This window comes from Nicotiana tomentosiformis, chromosome 10 (assembly GCF_000390325.3).
Source record: "Nicotiana tomentosiformis chromosome 10, ASM39032v3, whole genome shotgun sequence".
Lineage (NCBI taxonomy): Eukaryota > Viridiplantae > Streptophyta > Magnoliopsida > Solanales > Solanaceae > Nicotiana > Nicotiana tomentosiformis.
The window spans coordinates 69,856,330-69,873,776 of NC_090821.1; the positions used below are offsets into that span (position 1 = coordinate 69,856,330).

Sequence of the window (17,447 nt, forward strand, 5' to 3'; positions counted from 1 at the left end):
TGAGGAATCAAACCCTTATGGATTAGATAAATGTTTAAATAGCCTACCAATTAAACTACTAACAACTTGTTTCGATGGTTGTTACTTACTGTACAGTGTTTTATTGTTAATTTAGATACAATATTTGTTTTGATTGTTACTAAAATTTTATTGTATTGTATGAAATAACGGATTTGGTGTGGTGGCGTTGTTAGCTTTTTTCCTGCTCATCTTGTCCTTTCTTACTATTAAATAATTATATTTTATCTTTTACCCTATTTTTTTTATATAATAACTCTACTGTGTATCTTATTATTTTTTAATAATGTTGTAAGTTTATTTTTCGTATTGTTGGTGTGTGACATTATAAAATGACAGTAAACGAAACTATCTATCCAAATATTATATTTATCAAATAATATAGTACAATACAATAAGATGCTATTAGTAACAACATTAATCCAAGCAAACTGTAAGATTTTAATACAAATAGAGAATCTAAACAAAAGATGCATTTGTTGGGAGGTAATACTCTTACTTCCGCCCCCACACAGGGCTTCCCATTTCCAAGCATCTCTATATATAGTAGACTACGCACTTCAAGTTTTCAAGCAAATCATTCTTCAATGGCTTCTCTATCTCTAACTAAAGTATCTTTCTTTCTTTTAGTAATAATCTTAGCTTTCCATTCTTCTCCTTCTGCTGCCAAAAGGAAATGCGGCATAACTTCTGTTTACCAATTCGGCGACTCTCTCGCTGATGCTGGAAATGCCATTCGTATCCCGGATGTCTCCCTGCTATTAAGCACTGGCAAACTTCCTTATGGCGAAACCTTTTTTAACAAACCTACAGGCCGCGCCTCAGACGGCCGTATCATTAATGATTTCATTGTCTCTACTCTCAATCTTCCTTTCCTAAATGCTTATTTGAACAACGGTACTTCTTTCCGCCAAGGTGCTAACTTCGCTGTCTCTGGTGCCACGGCGTTAAATAACACTTTCTGGGCTGCTCAGAATGTTAATTTGCGTCCCTGGAACAAGTATCTCGATGTTCAATTAGATTGGTTCAAATCTCATCTGCAGTCCACCTGTGGCTCCAATTGTAGACAAAATCTCAAGAATTCTCTCGTTATATTGGGAGAATTCGGCGGAGTTGACTACTTCAACTGTTTTTTCTCAAACAAGCAAGAACCTGAGATCCGGAGATACGTTCCAATTGTTATTGCTGAAATTACGAGAGGAATAAGAGATGTGATTAAACTAGGAGCAACTCGAATTTTGGTTCCAGGAGTTTACCCTTTCGGATGTTTACCTGTTTACTTGGCAAGTTTTGCTGTGCCTAATGCAACTGCTTACAATCCATTGGGTTGCTTGAGAAATTTGAATGCTTTCTCTTCATACCACAATACTGAGCTGAAAATAGCTCTAAAAAGTTTACAGTGCGAATTCCCAAATGTTAGAATCGTTTACGGGGATTACTACGGAGCGCTTATGACTGTTCTTCGTCGGGCTACTAGATTTGGATTTAATCAGAACACATTGCTCACTACGTGCTGTGGAGGTGGCGGCGGATTATACAATTATGGGAAACCATGTGGATCAGATGGTGCTACAACTTGTCCTAATCCCTCTCGATACGTCAATTGGGATGGTATTCATTTGACAGATGCAGCTCATCATCGTATGGCAAACATTATCGTCAATGACATACTTCCAAAGTTCGTGTATAATAACGTTGAAGATGCAGGTGTACTCATGTCTAGTTATTGAGTTTCAAAGTTTTTTTTTCTTTTACTTTTATCTTCGTGGTCGATCGGAAATAACTTTTCCACCTTCACAAGGTAAGTGTAAGATCTGCGTACACTCTACTACTTCCCGGACCCTATTTTGTGGGATTAGGTGGGTTTGTTGTGTTGTTGATGTTGTTGTTGCATTTGGTTGTTTTGATTATGATGAGATGTATCTTTTCTTTTTCACCGATAGGTGGAAAAGAAATTAAATAAATGAATGATTGTTGTTGCCCCAAAAAAAAGTTAAACCCTTGTTATTCGAGTTAATTCTAACGTACATTGAGCTTTGTTCACTGTAATAGTAAAGTTTATCCATAAATTATTAATTTTTTTGTTACATTAACTAGGTATAAATTGCTTGAAAAAATTGCAAAATAAACTTTATCACCATTAGTGAAGTCACAAAATTATGTTAAAGTAATTTACCTACTATAATCGTAGAAAGTCACAAAACTATTTTTTATTGCATTGAATCTTGAATTTCCCAACTTTGGAGAATCTTGGGGTTGAAGAATCAAATCCAAAACCGTGAATTTTGATTGTTATCACACATGAACAAGAAGTTATCACTTCTTATTGAGGGACTTAATTATTCCTCTTCTCTGCCTCTATCCATAGTGAACTGTTTCAAATTAGATAATATATTTTTTTTATGAGTTCGTTCCAAAAAAATTACATATTTTTATATTTAGAAACAATTTAACTTTAAACTTTTCAGTCTACTAAATTTAATTACCCTTAATAGAAAGTTTTTATAGTCACATAAATATCATGGACCCAATAAGTTGTTGCCCCTAAACCTTTTAGCACCACATATTTCGAAAGTCTTTTTTCCCCTTAAATTTGGTGTCAAGTCAAACTACATTATCTAAATCGAAATGGGGGGAATATTATTTTTTATCACTCTTTTTGTGTACGGAACAGGACTTAGCCAGGGGTGTGGGATGTTCAAAACCCTTTCGCCAAAAAACTATATTGTATATATAAGATTAATTTATTTTTATGTATATATAGTAGATGTTGAATCTCCTTAGTATTTTCATGTATTCACTTTTTTATATTTTGAACTCACTTATTAAATTTTTTGGCTCCTTCACTTCTATAAAGAATAGCAACACTCATTTTAAAGGCCTAAGATATCAAAACTATCACATATTCGATTGTTTATCTGCATGTATTAATGGGATTTACTTTCAATTGGAAAGAGAAGGGCCTACTGAAAAGGCCGGCTCTACTGCCACTCCTTTTTCAATCTGTAGAGTAGCGAGATTAAGCTGGTTATACTTTAAAGTTCCTTCAATTCACACAGGCAACAGGCAGAGTGATTGAGGTGAGCGCTTCACAAGTTTTTTAATTTACAAATCTTGTTCTTATTCTCACTATTCCTTGTCATAAGAGAAAAATCCTATGAGATTCTCAAGACTCTGGCTTGCCAAGAAGATTACTAGATGAAGGAGAACAACAAAATCACATTTAAATTAATGTCTTTATATGCATTACATTCACAAAAAATGAAATATTTTGTCCAAAAACATTTAAAGATTCTTCTCCAATAAAAATGAATCATATGCATATGTACACATAGATTGAAAATTAATTAGTTGGTGTAGTAGGAAGATGCTAGAACTAAAATTCTTTTAGTAATTATTTTCGACCTAGACCAAGGTAAAAAGGTGCACCAGTAGCAGGCAACCATTCTTTTCCTTGAAACCAAACAGCACCAGCAGTATATTTAGTTGCTTGTTGTTGGTTAAGTACCTTAAATTTCTTGAAAACTTTGTTCCTTGCATTAGTAGCAGCACCAGGTCCTTTGTTAGCATATTCATAACATTCACATGTCTCATGGTAATGTTCTTTATCCCATATCATCCATCCTTCTGGTTTAATAAAACTACCAATTTCACTCTCCATTACTACATTCGTCGATAACGCCTTCCATGGACGTCCCAAGAAATTCTCGACGATTTTATCACCGATGAGTTCTTTTTCTGCGACGATTTTGCAATTTTGCAATGCCACTCCTGTTGGTTGTGACTGCACTTCTCTACCGTCTGCTGTGATTGTGTTCCATTTTTGGCCTTCCCCTGGCTTTCTCAAAATGATGGTGGAATCTTGGATTACAGCCGTCCCTCTACCAAAGATGAAATCGATCGTGCCTGATATGACACAATTGCGATAGAATTGACGTTTGTTTTGATAGTATAAGGTGTCTTGGTAACCTTCAATGTTGCAGTCGAAAACTGCAGATTGATCACCTTGTATTCTGAGTGCCACGGCTTGTTGTCCTTTTGGACCAGCTGTGTTTCGGAATGTAATTCCTTTGGCAACAAACCCTGGTGCGTTAACACCTACAAAAAGATATTTGTACAATCAGATCACTTATAACGTACATGCAATAATAAGGAAAAATACTAACTAATTAACGTAATATCACAAGTTAAACAACACTAATGGTGTAAAAACCCTTTGCATTCTCCGGTGTATATATATAACGTATTCCATATGCATAATTGTATCCATGCATGGATGGTTTCCATTATTGTAGTATTCCCCCTCTGTTCCATTTTTTCGTGTCACGTACTATTTTTTTTAGTCTATTAAAAAAGAATGTCGTCTTTTATGATATGCATTTATAAACACATTAATGTCATGTCATTTCAAAAAATTTCATTCTTCCTTAAATTACATGCACAGTCAAATATGTCATATAAATTGAAGCAGAGAGCATACTTACCGAGAGTAGCAGAATTCATGGTGGTGTATTTCAAGATTCCGACATTTTTGTCTGAAGTTATGATTGTTTTCCCCGCGCCATCTCCAAAGATAAACACGTTCGGTTGCTTCTTATCGACAAGGACCTGTTCGTTATAAACACCAGCCTTGACATATACTATGTATTTTCCTTGATGTTTTTGAGGGTATGCTTTAATAGCATCGGAAACTGTTTTAAATTTTCCACTGCCATCTTTTGCAACTACTGCATGAGGAGTCGGGGTGTTAGCCAAAAGCTTACGGTCAGCAACAGGAAACCACGTAGGGTAATTGTCATGACCAATTTGGTAATTTGATTCAAGAAGTTTTCTGTTTAAAAGACCATCAGGAATTTGAAAGTCCGAAGATTGGAGAGCAGATGAAATCTGAGCTACAATGTCAATGGCATTGTTAGTCAATTGTGTGGAGTTGACGAGGTATTTTTCAATGGCGGATTTGTACTCAGGCTTGTTAATGGAATCTATACACTCGCTCTGATAAGAGTAGACAGCACTGACGTAATTCAGAATATCGTAGACTTTGTCATTAAGGGACTTTATTTGGTTCTCGTTAACCACTTTAAGTGTGGATTCGAGTTCTTCAATTGCATCTTCCAATAGTACTTTGCAATCTTCTATTGCCATGTGATTATAAGGATCATTTTCTTTATTAACATTAGTTTTTCCAGTTTCATGTAAAGATTTCTTGATCTCTTGTACGGTGTATTCAAAAGCAGCCATAATATAGTCTTTAATTGTAGCAGAATCGTTAGATGCAACTTTATCAAGACTTTGTACACATGCATCCTTAAATGATGTAGGTTGACAAAATTCATCAACTTTTTTCATTTGAACTTTGGTGCTTTTATCATCATCGTTATCTCCATTTTTGTGTACAACAACTACAACTCCTACAATTACACCTACTAAAAGAATCAAAGATACCAATGAAACCACTATTTTCCCCACCATCTTTGCTTACTTCTTTCTTCTTTTTTTTTGTTTGGAAATCTGAAGTTTGTTTTTTTTGGCCCCTTTTCCGATAAATTTCTTAAAGGAAAAAGGGAAAGCTAAAGATGATAGTGAAATCACAAGGTTACTCCTCTCGTTGGTGTTTATAAATATAACACTGGAACCAAAGAGAGGATATAGATGAATGAATTAACATGTTATAAGGAGGTTTTTATAGTGCTAAGGGGAGAGAGGGTTAAACATTGTTGTTGACTTTAATTTTGCATCTCAAGTCGACGATTGAGCTAGAGATGTTTGAGGCATAACTTAAGATATACCTCTAATGTGGTTGTGGCCAATAATGAATGTGTGTGTTGTTTGACGTTAGTTTGATTACATGTAAAATTTAATGGCTCTAGAATTTGATTGTTTACTTAAATATGAAAGACTTCAAAAATCACGGTAACCTTATTTTTTATTTGTATAGGCTCTTATTACATTAATGTAGTGGTGAGATGGTCTTGTTGTTGGTTTTGATTTTTGTCCAAATAGCTGTACAAATCAACTAATCCAGATACGTGATTTGTAAGGTTCATTAAAATGTAAAGAACTATCTACTAAAAAAAAATCATTTTTAGTGCTCGAACCTGATACTTGTGGCTAAAGATGGAGAACTCTAATTAGAGGGGACAAGGAAAATACTTAGAGGAGAATAGGTATGTATTGATTATAATTTTATAAGATAGGGAGAAAATTGAATTATAGGGGAGAAGGGAAATAATTACCCTTGCATGCACAGAGTAACAGTTTACCTTATACTCTGAAAAACATTGTTAAGGATCAAATTAAGGAAAAAAGAAATATTTAATCTTAATCGTTTTCAATTTAAATTAACCAAAATGCCCTTACCAATAAGGCAATAACAACAGTGCGAACAAAAGGCACCTTACTGTTTTTTTTTTTTTTTTTTTTTGTATATTCTCTGCGCTCAATTTCCTCAAACAAAATTAGAAAAATATTATCATATTGCAACAACCAAATTATACATGAAGAAGAATCAAGAATGTTGCTGGTAGTAATTCATGTATTCCCCTCGAGATTGTCTTTGATATGCTCATAAGTGTCGTTTTAGTCAAGTCTCTGTTGCATTTTAGGTGCGTTTCTACGTCCATTTGCTCCCCTATATTATCACAACCCTCATTCGCTGAAGCACACCATGAGAAAGGTGTTGGGATTTCAAGCTTGTGTAACTTAAAAAGGGTGAATGAGAAATGGAAGGAAAATGAAATATTTGAGTTTTCCCTGGCAAAGGGACATTGTCCCATATCGGAGGAAGAAAAGGCTTTTGATGGCACTACTAGAAATCCGGTAAAAACCGATCAAAAAAACCGACCAACGTTGGTCGGTAATGGCCAAAAACCGACCAAAACGCGACCATTTACCTGTGGACGGTATTTTTGTGGTCGGAAAGGAATACCGACCAAAGTTGGTCGGAAATTACCGACTAACTTTGGTCGGTCAATTAAATTCAAAAAAAAAAAAAAATATTGCAAAAAAAAAAACCGACCAAAGTTGGTCGGTTTTTTCCGACCAAAGTTGGTCAGTATTTTAATTATGTAATAAAAAGATTTACCATCTGGGAATCGAACCGGAGTCTATACTGTGGCAGGATACTATTCTACCACTAGACCATTGGTACATTTTGTTTTAAGACTGTCTTTTATTTGATTTATACTCTTTAATTGTATTTTCGCACGAAAATAACCGACCAAAGTTGGTCGGTTTTATTAAAAAGTAAAATTACCGACCAAAGTTGGTCGGTTTTTTTAAATGACCCGCCAAATTAACCGACCAAATTTGGTCGGTTTTTTTAATATTAATTTTTATTTATTTTAATTAAAAAACCGACCAAAGTTGGTCGGTTTCTTGAAACATAGATTTCGCGGGACTCAAAAATAGTTTTTCGCATTTTTGCGCCAAAGAAAACTGACCAAAGTTGGTCGGTTTCGTAAAAAAAAAAAATATTTTTTGAAAAATCGACCAACTTTGGTCGGTTTTTTGACCGACCAAAGTTGGTCGGTCGACCTTGGTCGATTTTTGCCGAATTTCTAGTAGTGTGGGTATATATATAATTGCTCTTCTTCTAGCTCTTAAAGAGTTAAGAAGAAGGCAAACATCGCGCCGCCGTCGTCGTCGTCGTCGTCGTTCGCTCGGCTCGGCTTCGGCATGACCCGCGACCGAGTCAGGCGCGTTTTCTTTCCCGGATTATTTTAAATACATTTTTTCCGCAATATTTCAAGTAACACTTTTCCAACAGCCATGGCTGTTTCTCTGAAAGGTTGCAAACCTTTTCAGAAACAATGCCAGCAACTCTATAAATAGAGTTTGAATCCTAGAATCTTTCCTTACGAAATTTTTTGAGCTTCTTCTTCTTCTTCTGCACAATAAATTCCAGTGTGTTTTACAGCCTTCGAGTGGCTCGCTGTTCACCGGCGTTTTGGTAGCAACACTTCGGTAAGTTAAATCGTTCTATCTTGGGAGGATATATTCCAGCACCTCGGGTACTTGAGGGGAATAATTTTCTTAAGAACACACTGTGTATTCAGTGGGCTCGATTTATTCCTACACTATTTTTTCCAGAATTTATTTCGTTAAACAAGTATTACTAACTTTCTGTTTTATTTTTTCAGAAAGTTTAATTGTTTATTACAGCAGTACAGAATTATAACATTCTTAAGAAAATTATTTTATTATATTCTGTATTTTGTTTGTGGAGATTAAAACCTGTGTGGTTTTCTACTCCTTCTAAATTTTACTATTCAGATTTGAAGATATAAAAAACTTCATCAGAGTATTGAAATTCATAAAACGATTTGAAGAACATAAAAACTTCATCGTTTTTCTGTGAAACAGTATATAAAAACTTCGGTTTTATTTATTATACATACTGTTTGTTGTTAATAACAGTATTGTTTACTGTTCTGATTTTGCCATTAATTGAACTCTTCTGTTGTTTACAGTGAGAAATGATATTGATAGCGAAAATTCTTCTGTGACTATTGCGGCAACGACGATAGCCTCGTCAAGCCGGATTGATGTTCCACCGGCAGAGAAACCGGAGAAATTTTCCGGAGCCAACTTCAAAGGATGGCAGCAAAGGGTGTTCTTCTGGCTTACCACACTTGGTATGCAGAAATTCACTAGTGAAGAACCTCCAGTGCCTGCTACGGACATGCCAGACAACGAAAAATTCATGATTGTTGAGGCGTGGAAGCAGGCAGATTTTCTTTGCAAAGGCTATATCTTAAGCGCTTTAGAGGATGACTTGTACAATGTGTACAGTGCAATGAATACTTCGAAAGAATTATGGGACGCACTTGAGAAGAAGTACAAGACTGAAGATGCATGCTTGAAGAAGTTCGTGGTTGCCAAGTTTCTAGACTATAAAATGATAGACAGTAAAACTGTTGGAACCCAAGTTCAGGAGCTTCAAATTATTTTTCATGACCTTATTGCTGAAGGTATGGTTTTGAATGAAGCATTTCAAGTGGCTGCAATGATTGAAAAATTGCCTTCTTCATGGAGAGATTTCAAGAACTATCTTAAGCACAAGCGCAAAGAAATGAAGTTGGAAGATCTTGTGATTCGTCTCAAGATTGAGGAAGACAACAAAACAGCCGAGAAGAAGTCTCGTGGAAATTCAACGATCATGGGAGCTAATATCGTTGAGGAGATTGCTCCAAAAAGTAAGAAGAGAAAGAGGTCTTCTGGACAGACTAAGGAGCAGAACAAAAAGAAATTCAAGGGCAGCTGCTACAATTGTGGAAAAATCGGTCACAAAGCCCCTGATTGTTATCTCCCGAAAAAGTATAAGAAGAAGGGACAAGCCAACATAGTGGAGAAGAATGATGACATTGATGATCTGTGTGCAATACTTTTGGAATGCAACCTAGTTGGAAATCCGAAGGAGTGGTGGATTGACTCTGGAGCCACTCGACATGTTTGTGCTGTCAAGAAAGCATTTACGACTTACTCTACTGCTGGTCCCGAAGAAGAGCTTTCCATGGGAAATACTGCAATAGCCAAGATTAAAGGTTATGGGAAGATATTCCTGAAGATGACTTCCGGCAAGGTGTTAATGCTCAACAACGTTCTTCATGTTCCTTCTATTAGGAAGAATTTAGTTTCCACTTCTTTGCTTGTTAAGAATGGATTCAAATGTGTATTTATTTCTGATAAAGTTATTGTAAGCAAGAATGAAATGTATGTTGGAAAGGGCTACCTCACAGAGGGCCTCTTCAAACTAAATGTAATGGTTGTCGACAGTATGAATAAAATTGCAGTTTCTTCTTATTTATTGGAGTCAAATGATTTATGGCATATTCGTTTAGGACATGTCAATTACAAAACCTTGCGGAAGTTAATTAATTTAGAAGTGTTGCCTAAATTCGAGTGTAATAAATCAAAATGTCAAATATGTGTTGAGTCTATGTTTGTAAAATATCCTTATAAGTCTATTGAAAGGAATTCAAATCCTTTAGACTTAATTCATACTGACATTTGTGATATGAAGTCGATACCATCTCGAGGTGGGAAAAAGTATTTTATTACTTTTATTGACGACTGCACTCGATATTGTTATGTTTATTTGCTTAATAGTAAGGATGAAGCAATTAAAGCATTTAAGCAATACAAGAATAAAGTGGTGAATCAATTGAATAAAAAGATCAAAATGATTAGAAGTGATAGGGGTGGAGAATATGAATTTCCATTTGCAGAAATATGTTCGGAATATGGAATTATCCATCAAACTACTACACCTTACACACCTCAATCCAATGGAATTGCGAAAAGAAAAAATCGGACATTAAAGGAAATGATGAATTCTTTATTAATAAGTTCCGAATTACTGCAGAGTTTGTGGGGCGAAGCTATCCTTACAGCTAACTGAATACTCAACAGAGTACCCCACAACAAAACGCAATCTATTCCATATGAAAAATGGAAAGGAAAAAAACCCAACTTGAAATATTTGAAAGTGTGGAGGTGTCTAGCAAAGGTACAAGTTCCTTTACCTAAAAGGGTTAAAATCGAACCAAAAACTGTTGATTGCATTTTCATTAGATATGCTACAAACAGTAAAGCATGTCAATTTTTGGTTCATAAATTCGATAATCCCGAAATTCACGTTAATACGGTAATGGAATCAGATAATGCTGAATTCTTTGAAAGCATCTATCCGTATAAAACTGAATGTGAGTCGTTAAGTGAAAGACCTAAACGACCTCGGGAAGAACCAAAGGAAAATACTCCAAGTATAGAAGATCCAAGGCATAGCAAACGTCAAAGAACATCTACTTCCTTTGGACCAGATTTTGTGACATTCTTGCTTGAAAATGAGCCTCAAACTTTTAAAGCAACTATGTCATCTTCTGATTCAGCGTTTTGGAAAGAGGCAGTCAATAGTGAGATTCAATCAATTTTGGATAACCATACATGGGAATTGGTAGATCTTCCTCCAGGAAATAAGCCTTTAGGTTCGAAATGGATCTTTAAACGGAAAGTGAAAGCTGATGGCACTATTGACAAATATAAGGCAAGACTTGTTGTCAAAGGTTATAGACAAAAGGAAGGCCTTGATTACTTTGACACTTACTCGCCAGTAACGAGGATAACATCTATTAGGGTGTTAGTGGCACTAGCGGCCGTGTATGGTCTTGAAATCTATCAAATGGATATTAAAACAGCTTTCTTAAATGGAGAATTAGAGGAAGAGATTTACATGGAACAACCTGAGGGTTTTGTGATAATTGGTAAAGAAAAGAAAGTGTGTAAACTTGTTAAGTCACTTTATGGACTTAAACAAGCACCCAAACAATGGCATGCCAAATTTGACCAAACAATGTTGGCAAGTGGGTTTAAAATCAACGAGTGCGACAAATGTATTTACATTAAAAACACTCCAGGTCATGAAATCATTATTTGTTTATATGTTGATGACATGTTGATAATGAGCAAAAACATGGCAGATATAAATGCTACTAAGCACATGTTGGCTAGCAAATTTGATATGAAAGACTTAGGAGTTGCTGATGTGATCTTAGGAATCAGAATTCACAAGACTCCACAAGGTCTAGCATTATCACAGTCTCACTACATTGAAAATGTACTTGACAAGTTCAAGTATTTGGATTTCAAAATTGCCAAGACTCCAATTGACGTGAGTTATGCACTTCAAAAGAATGAAGGTGAAAGTAACTCACAACTGGATTATGCAAGAGTATTGGGAAGTTTGATGTATATTATGAATTGTACACGACCAGATATAGCATGTGCTATTAGTAAACTGAGTCGGTTTAGAAGTAATCCCAATTACATACATTGGATGGCAATGAAACGAGTTTTGGGGTATCTCAAACATACCCAAAATTACGCTTTGCATTATAATAAATATCCCTCCGTGATCGAGGGATATAGTGATGCAAATTGGATCACTGGATCATCTGAAGTTAAATCCACGAGTGGATATATTTTCACAATTGGGGGTGGAGCAGTGTCTTGGAAATGATCCAAACAAACGTGCATCGCCCGTTCTACAATGGAATCTGAATTTGTAGCTTTAGATAAGGCCGGTGAAGAAGCTGAATGGCTCCGGAATTTCTTGGAAGATATTTCATTTTGGCCCAAACCTTTGGTACCTATTTGTATACATTGTGATAGTCAAGCAGCAATAGGCAGGGCAGGGAGCGTTATGTATAACAAAAAATCTCGTCATATACGACGGAGACACAATACCGTTAGACAACTACTCTCTAGTGGTGTTATCACAATTGACTATATAAAGTCAAGAGATAACGTGTCGGATTCACTTACAAAAGGCCTATCTAGAGAGGCAGTTGAAAGATCATCAAAGGAAATGGGGTTAAGGTCTAGGACAAGTCATCATGACGGTAACTCTACCTAGCAGACTGGAGATCCCACGAGCTAGGTTCAACGAGATCAAACAAAGTTATGAATGACGGTTCAACATTGTCAAATAACTCAACCCATTCTCGTGATGAAGATAATGTTCAGAAATCGAGGTAAAGCATTAAGGCTTTTTGATGAGTCAACAAAGCTTAAAGGTTTTTTAATAATTTGCTAAGTCTGGCAGGATATGACCAGATAGTGTGTCTATAAGATTACACGTTTAGAAATCACCTATGTGAGTGTGAAGTGTAAGCCGCTTCAAGGGGAATGAAAGTAAAGTCCCATTCTCTAAGCACTCATGAAACCAGACAGTGTTCATGGCTGAAACGAACACAACCGTGAGAACCATAGATGGTTAAGGATTGATTGTGTGACTTATGTTGTCTAGGTATACAACAAAGCTCGACGGTTCAAAGATATCAAATCTACCGATTGACCGAGTATATCCGATATAAGTTCACTACGGAAAGTTCAAAGGGAAACCTACTTATCCAGATGCAATTAATTCTTGTATGTAAAACACACACGTGTCCGTGCATTCCTTTATTTTATAGCCATTCCCCATTCATGTGGGGGATTGTTGGGATTTTAAGCTTGTGTAGCTTAAAGAGGGTGAATAAGAAATGGAGGGAAAATAAAATATTTGAGTTTTCCTTGGCAAAGGGACATTGTCCCATATCGGAGAAGAAAAGACTTTTGATGGGTATATATATATAATTGCTCTTCTTCTAACTCTTAAAGAGTTAAGAAGAAGGCAAGCCTCGCGCCGTCGTCGTCGCTCGCTCGCTTGGCTCGACTTCGGCTTCGGCTTCGGCTAATTAACGAAAAATTCAATCCGGAATAACCCGCGACCCGGTTCGGTCAGGCCCGTTTTCTTTCCCGAATTATTTTAAATAAATTTTTTTCGCAATATTTCAAACAACCCTTTTCCAACAGCCATGGTTGTTTCTCTGAAAGGTTGCAAACCTGTTCAGAAACAATGCCAGCAACTCTATAAATAGAGTTTGAATCCCAGAATCTTTCCTTATGAAATTTTCTGAGCTTCTTCTTCTTCTTCTGCACAATAAATTCCAGTGTGTTTTACAGCCTTCGAGTGGCTCGCTGTTCACCGGCGTTTTGGTACCAATACTCCGGTGGGTTAAATCGTTCTATCTTGGGAGGATATATTCCAGTACCTCGGGTATTTGAGGGGAATAATTTCCTTAAGGACACACTGTGTATTCAGTGGGCTCGATTTATTCATACACTATTTTTTCCAGAATTTATTTCGTTAAACAAGCATTACTAATTTTCTGTTTTATTATTTCAGAAAGTTTAATTGTTTATTACAGCAGTACAGAATTATAACAAAAGGCTCCTTGATGTATCATCGAACTGTCAGTTTGACAAATAATTATGACACTCGATCGAGTCATATCTATATATATATATATATATATATATATAAAGGTGTAAAATCTAAGAAAAAAGATAAATGTGATCTTTGGCCAAGAAACATGCCACATCATCTTTTATTTTTGCAGCTTTATTATATATATGATGTGGCATGTTTCTTCGGCCAAAGATCACATTTATCTTTTTTCTTATATTTTATATCTTTTTCCGTATTTTTGCATTTAAATTTTGTTAACAATTAAGCATGCCTTATTTATTTCTATCATCATTAATATACTATTCATCTCTTTTCCTAAAACGTTTTCTTCCGTTACAATTTTTCATCCACTTAAACATCATCATTATTGCTATTTATTTCTTTTCTTTAAATCTCTCTGTTTTCTTTGTATGCATTCGTTTTTTTTTTTTTTTCATAACTCAAAAATAATTCCATTGCCCGAGGAGTGTTCCAATAGAAATATTTTGCTCTCCAGATATCCAATTCTAATCCTATATTATTTTGTAACTTTGTTTGCTTTATTTGATGAGATTATAGTTTGTGCAACGTTTTTATTCATGTTTGATTTCCTCAATTGAATTTGAATTTGGAAGTAGTAGCTCCAGGCTTCTTTGTTTTACTGCCCTCCCCGTGAGTGAAAATGAAAATGGAGAACTAGTGACTATGGCTAGCCAGAAATTGGTAGAAGAATGCCAGGTATGTCACCATTTATTTTTAAAAATTTGTCAGTTTCAAGGACTCGTTCAAGAGTCATAACGATGCACCAATAAATCGACTTCTTTACCATTTTTCTACTCTGATTTTTGATTTTCTTCTCACAAGTTTTTTTCTTCATATAATCCTTGAAGTTTATTGAAAGAATTAAGAGTTTCAACAACACTTTATTTTTATCTTTCTTTATTTGATTTGCTTTTGATTGTTATACTGTAAGAAAATCACTACATGATTGAACATTGATATGATCTGCAGATTGCTTGGATGAAAATTTTGTCAATGTATAATCTTTAGAGGATAATTGGAACAGATAGTTACAAGAATGGTGGAGAAGTTAACAGTACCGGTGACATTCAGGGATGGATGTTGACCTATCGGGCTCAGCATCAAGTAATTGACTTTATAGTTTTTGGTAAATAATTCGATAATTCCTTTTGAATTTATTTCTCCATGGGAAGGGAGAAGCAAAAAAGATTTTGTAATTATGTAGTAACGTAAAAACGTAATTACATGTGCTTCTTTGCTTTTTCTATCCAGTGCAATAGGTATCTGAAGTTTTGTAAATGACTATTTTAGTGAAAAGTAGTGAAACTAAAGAATTCACATTTCTTTAAAATTCTTTAGCTGATTATTTATATGTAAATATCATATATAAAAAATTTGTTGTTTTAGTTGATTATCTATAAACGTAAATAGAATGGTTGTTATGGTTTCAACCTTTCATAATCCGTATTTTTGGACCGTTATAACCTTTCATCATAATCCATATTTATAAAGAATAACAAATTCTTACAGTTGCAATGACTCTATCTGCAAGTTCCTTCCCTTATCCCCTAGCCATTCATAACGCTTTTTCAATTCTTTCATTATGAATTTATTGAGTTAAACTTTTGTATTGGCTATGTTTTAACGGAACTGAAGATTTAAATCAAATACATAGTTTGCAGGATCATTGTATTCATTTCACTAGTCAAATAGTTCAATCACATGTTAACACACGAACTAAACTATAAAGCTCAGAGTCATGAGTGTACGAAGTGAAAATTACTAATAATTTTTAGGACTTCACGCGATAGCAAGCAGAGATTAAAACTTGTACCTTCCTTATATGTCATTCTATACATACGTGACATGAATCACGTATCACAGTATTGACTCATTTTCCATAGAGCGTATGTCTTTTACAAATTCAATACTGTGCAGATGATAGTTCAGACAACTCATGTCTAACTTTGAGTTCATAAATCTACTCTTTATTTTATCAATCTATCATAACTCACATCTGGTATTAAGGCAGACTGTTAAATATAATCACACATGATTAACTATAAATTCAAAAATGACATTCATATTATAAACATCAAGCTCTCTATTATTATCGCTTATGATAATAATAAGTTTATAATTGTCTCATCTCTATTAGTCACTTGACAACAGAGGCGATTTCCTGTGTGAATAGGCAAATCAGTTTGTCTGTCCGACATACTTTTTATCCTTAAAATGTATGTACTCAAACATAAAAATATTATATGTATATGAACAAACAAGAATGAATAATAAGGCATCACTAACATTAACTGTAACAATGTAGTTATACATGAACATGTTTGGGAAAAACTTAAAAAAAAATATAAATATACTAGCATCTACGCAAACCCAATGACTTCACATGTCTTTCATAAGCATCACATGCTATAGGTTTCGTTAGTGGATCTGCTACCATATGGTGCATAGAGATGTATTTCACGCTCACTTCTTTATTTACAACCATGTCTCTAACAAAATTATACTTAATATCAATATGTTTCGTCTTCCCATGGTACTTAGGATCCTTTGTGTAGGCTATTGCAGCTTGACTATCACAATTGATGGTCACTAGTTCAATAGCATTCTTATACACACCCAAGTGGACCAGAAAACATTTAAGCCAAACAGCTTCCTGCACAGCTGCTGAAAGTGCTACAAATTCAGCTTCCATTGTAGACAGGGCTATGCATGATTGTTTCTTGCTACTCCATGATACAGCGCCATTGTTAAGCAAAAATGTGTATCCAGAGGTAGATTTTCGTTCATCTAAATCTCCTCCCCAATCAGCATCAGTGTAGCCTTTGAGTTGCAGATCAGTTCCTTGGTAATATAAGGAATAGTCGATTGCGCCTTTAAGATATCTCAGTATTCTTTTAACTGCTTTCCAATGTTGTTGTCCTGGGTCAGATTGATATCTGCTAACTAATCCAACAATATAACAGATATCAGGTCTTGTACACATCATAACATACATTAGACAACCAATTGCATTGGCATAAGAAATCTTTCTCATTTGTTCTTTTTCTTGTGGATTCTGAGGGCACATCCTCCGGCTTAAAGTTTCACCTCTAGAAATAAGAGTATTTATGGGTTTGCAATCTTGCATATTAAAACGTTCAAGAACTTTCTTAATGTAAGGTTCTTGAAAAATAGACAACAATCTCTTTGAACGCTCTCTTGAAATCTTAACTCCAAGAATGTATGATGCTTTACCCATATCCTTCATCTCAAAAGTAGAAGATAACCACTCTTTTATATCTTTTACATACTCTATGTCACTTGCAGCTATAAGTATGTCGTCTACATACAATGATAAGATTACAAACTTATCTTTGGATCTTTTAATGTACACACAATGGTCTTCGTGGACCATAGTGAAATCATATGATATGATTGCATTATGAAAATGTAAATACCATCGTCTAGAAGATTGCTTAAGGCCGTAAATCGACCTACGAAGTCGGCATACTTTATGCTCTTTGCCTTTTTTCACGAAACCTAGAGGTTGTTCCATATAGATTTTCTCTTCTAGTTCTCCATTAAGAAATGTAGTTTTTACATACATTTGATGCAATTCAAGATCCAAATTAGCCAT

General features: G+C 35.0%; 2 protein-coding genes across 2 annotated transcripts; one reads left to right on the forward strand and one right to left on the reverse strand.

Moving 5' to 3' along the window:
• Positions 1–571: 571 nt before the first annotated feature.
• Positions 572–2,030, forward strand: LOC104087085 (acetylajmalan esterase-like). The gene has a single exon (XM_033653635.2). It carries the CDS (start codon positions 606–608, stop codon positions 1,746–1,748), a length of 1,143 nt encoding a protein of 380 aa, XP_033509526.1. The 5' UTR covers positions 572–605; the 3' UTR covers positions 1,749–2,030.
• A 1,187-nt stretch (positions 2,031–3,217) lies between these two features.
• On the reverse strand, positions 3,218–5,634 carry LOC104087084 (pectinesterase 4-like). The gene is made up of 2 exons (XM_009591478.4): positions 4,503–5,634; positions 3,218–4,116 (listed from the first exon to the last, which is right to left on the reverse strand). Exons 1-2 carry the CDS (start codon positions 5,488–5,490, stop codon positions 3,413–3,415), a joined length of 1,692 nt encoding a protein of 563 aa, XP_009589773.1. The 5' UTR covers positions 5,491–5,634; the 3' UTR covers positions 3,218–3,412.
• Positions 5,635–17,447: the final 11,813 nt, after the last annotated feature.

Bases quoted from the DNA above. Each gene is read 5' to 3' on its own strand.
- LOC104087085 (XM_033653635.2), top strand. From the start codon at position 606: ATGGCTTCTCTATCTCTAACTAAAGTATCTTTCTTTCTTTTAGTAATA.
- LOC104087084 (XM_009591478.4), bottom strand. From the start codon at position 5,490: ATGGTGGGGAAAATAGTGGTTTCATTGGTATCTTTGATTCTTTTAGTA. The intron at 4,117-4,502 runs GTAAGTATGCTC...ATCTTTTTGTAG, and splicing joins CATGAATTCTGCTACTCTCG to GTGTTAACGCACCAGGGTTT.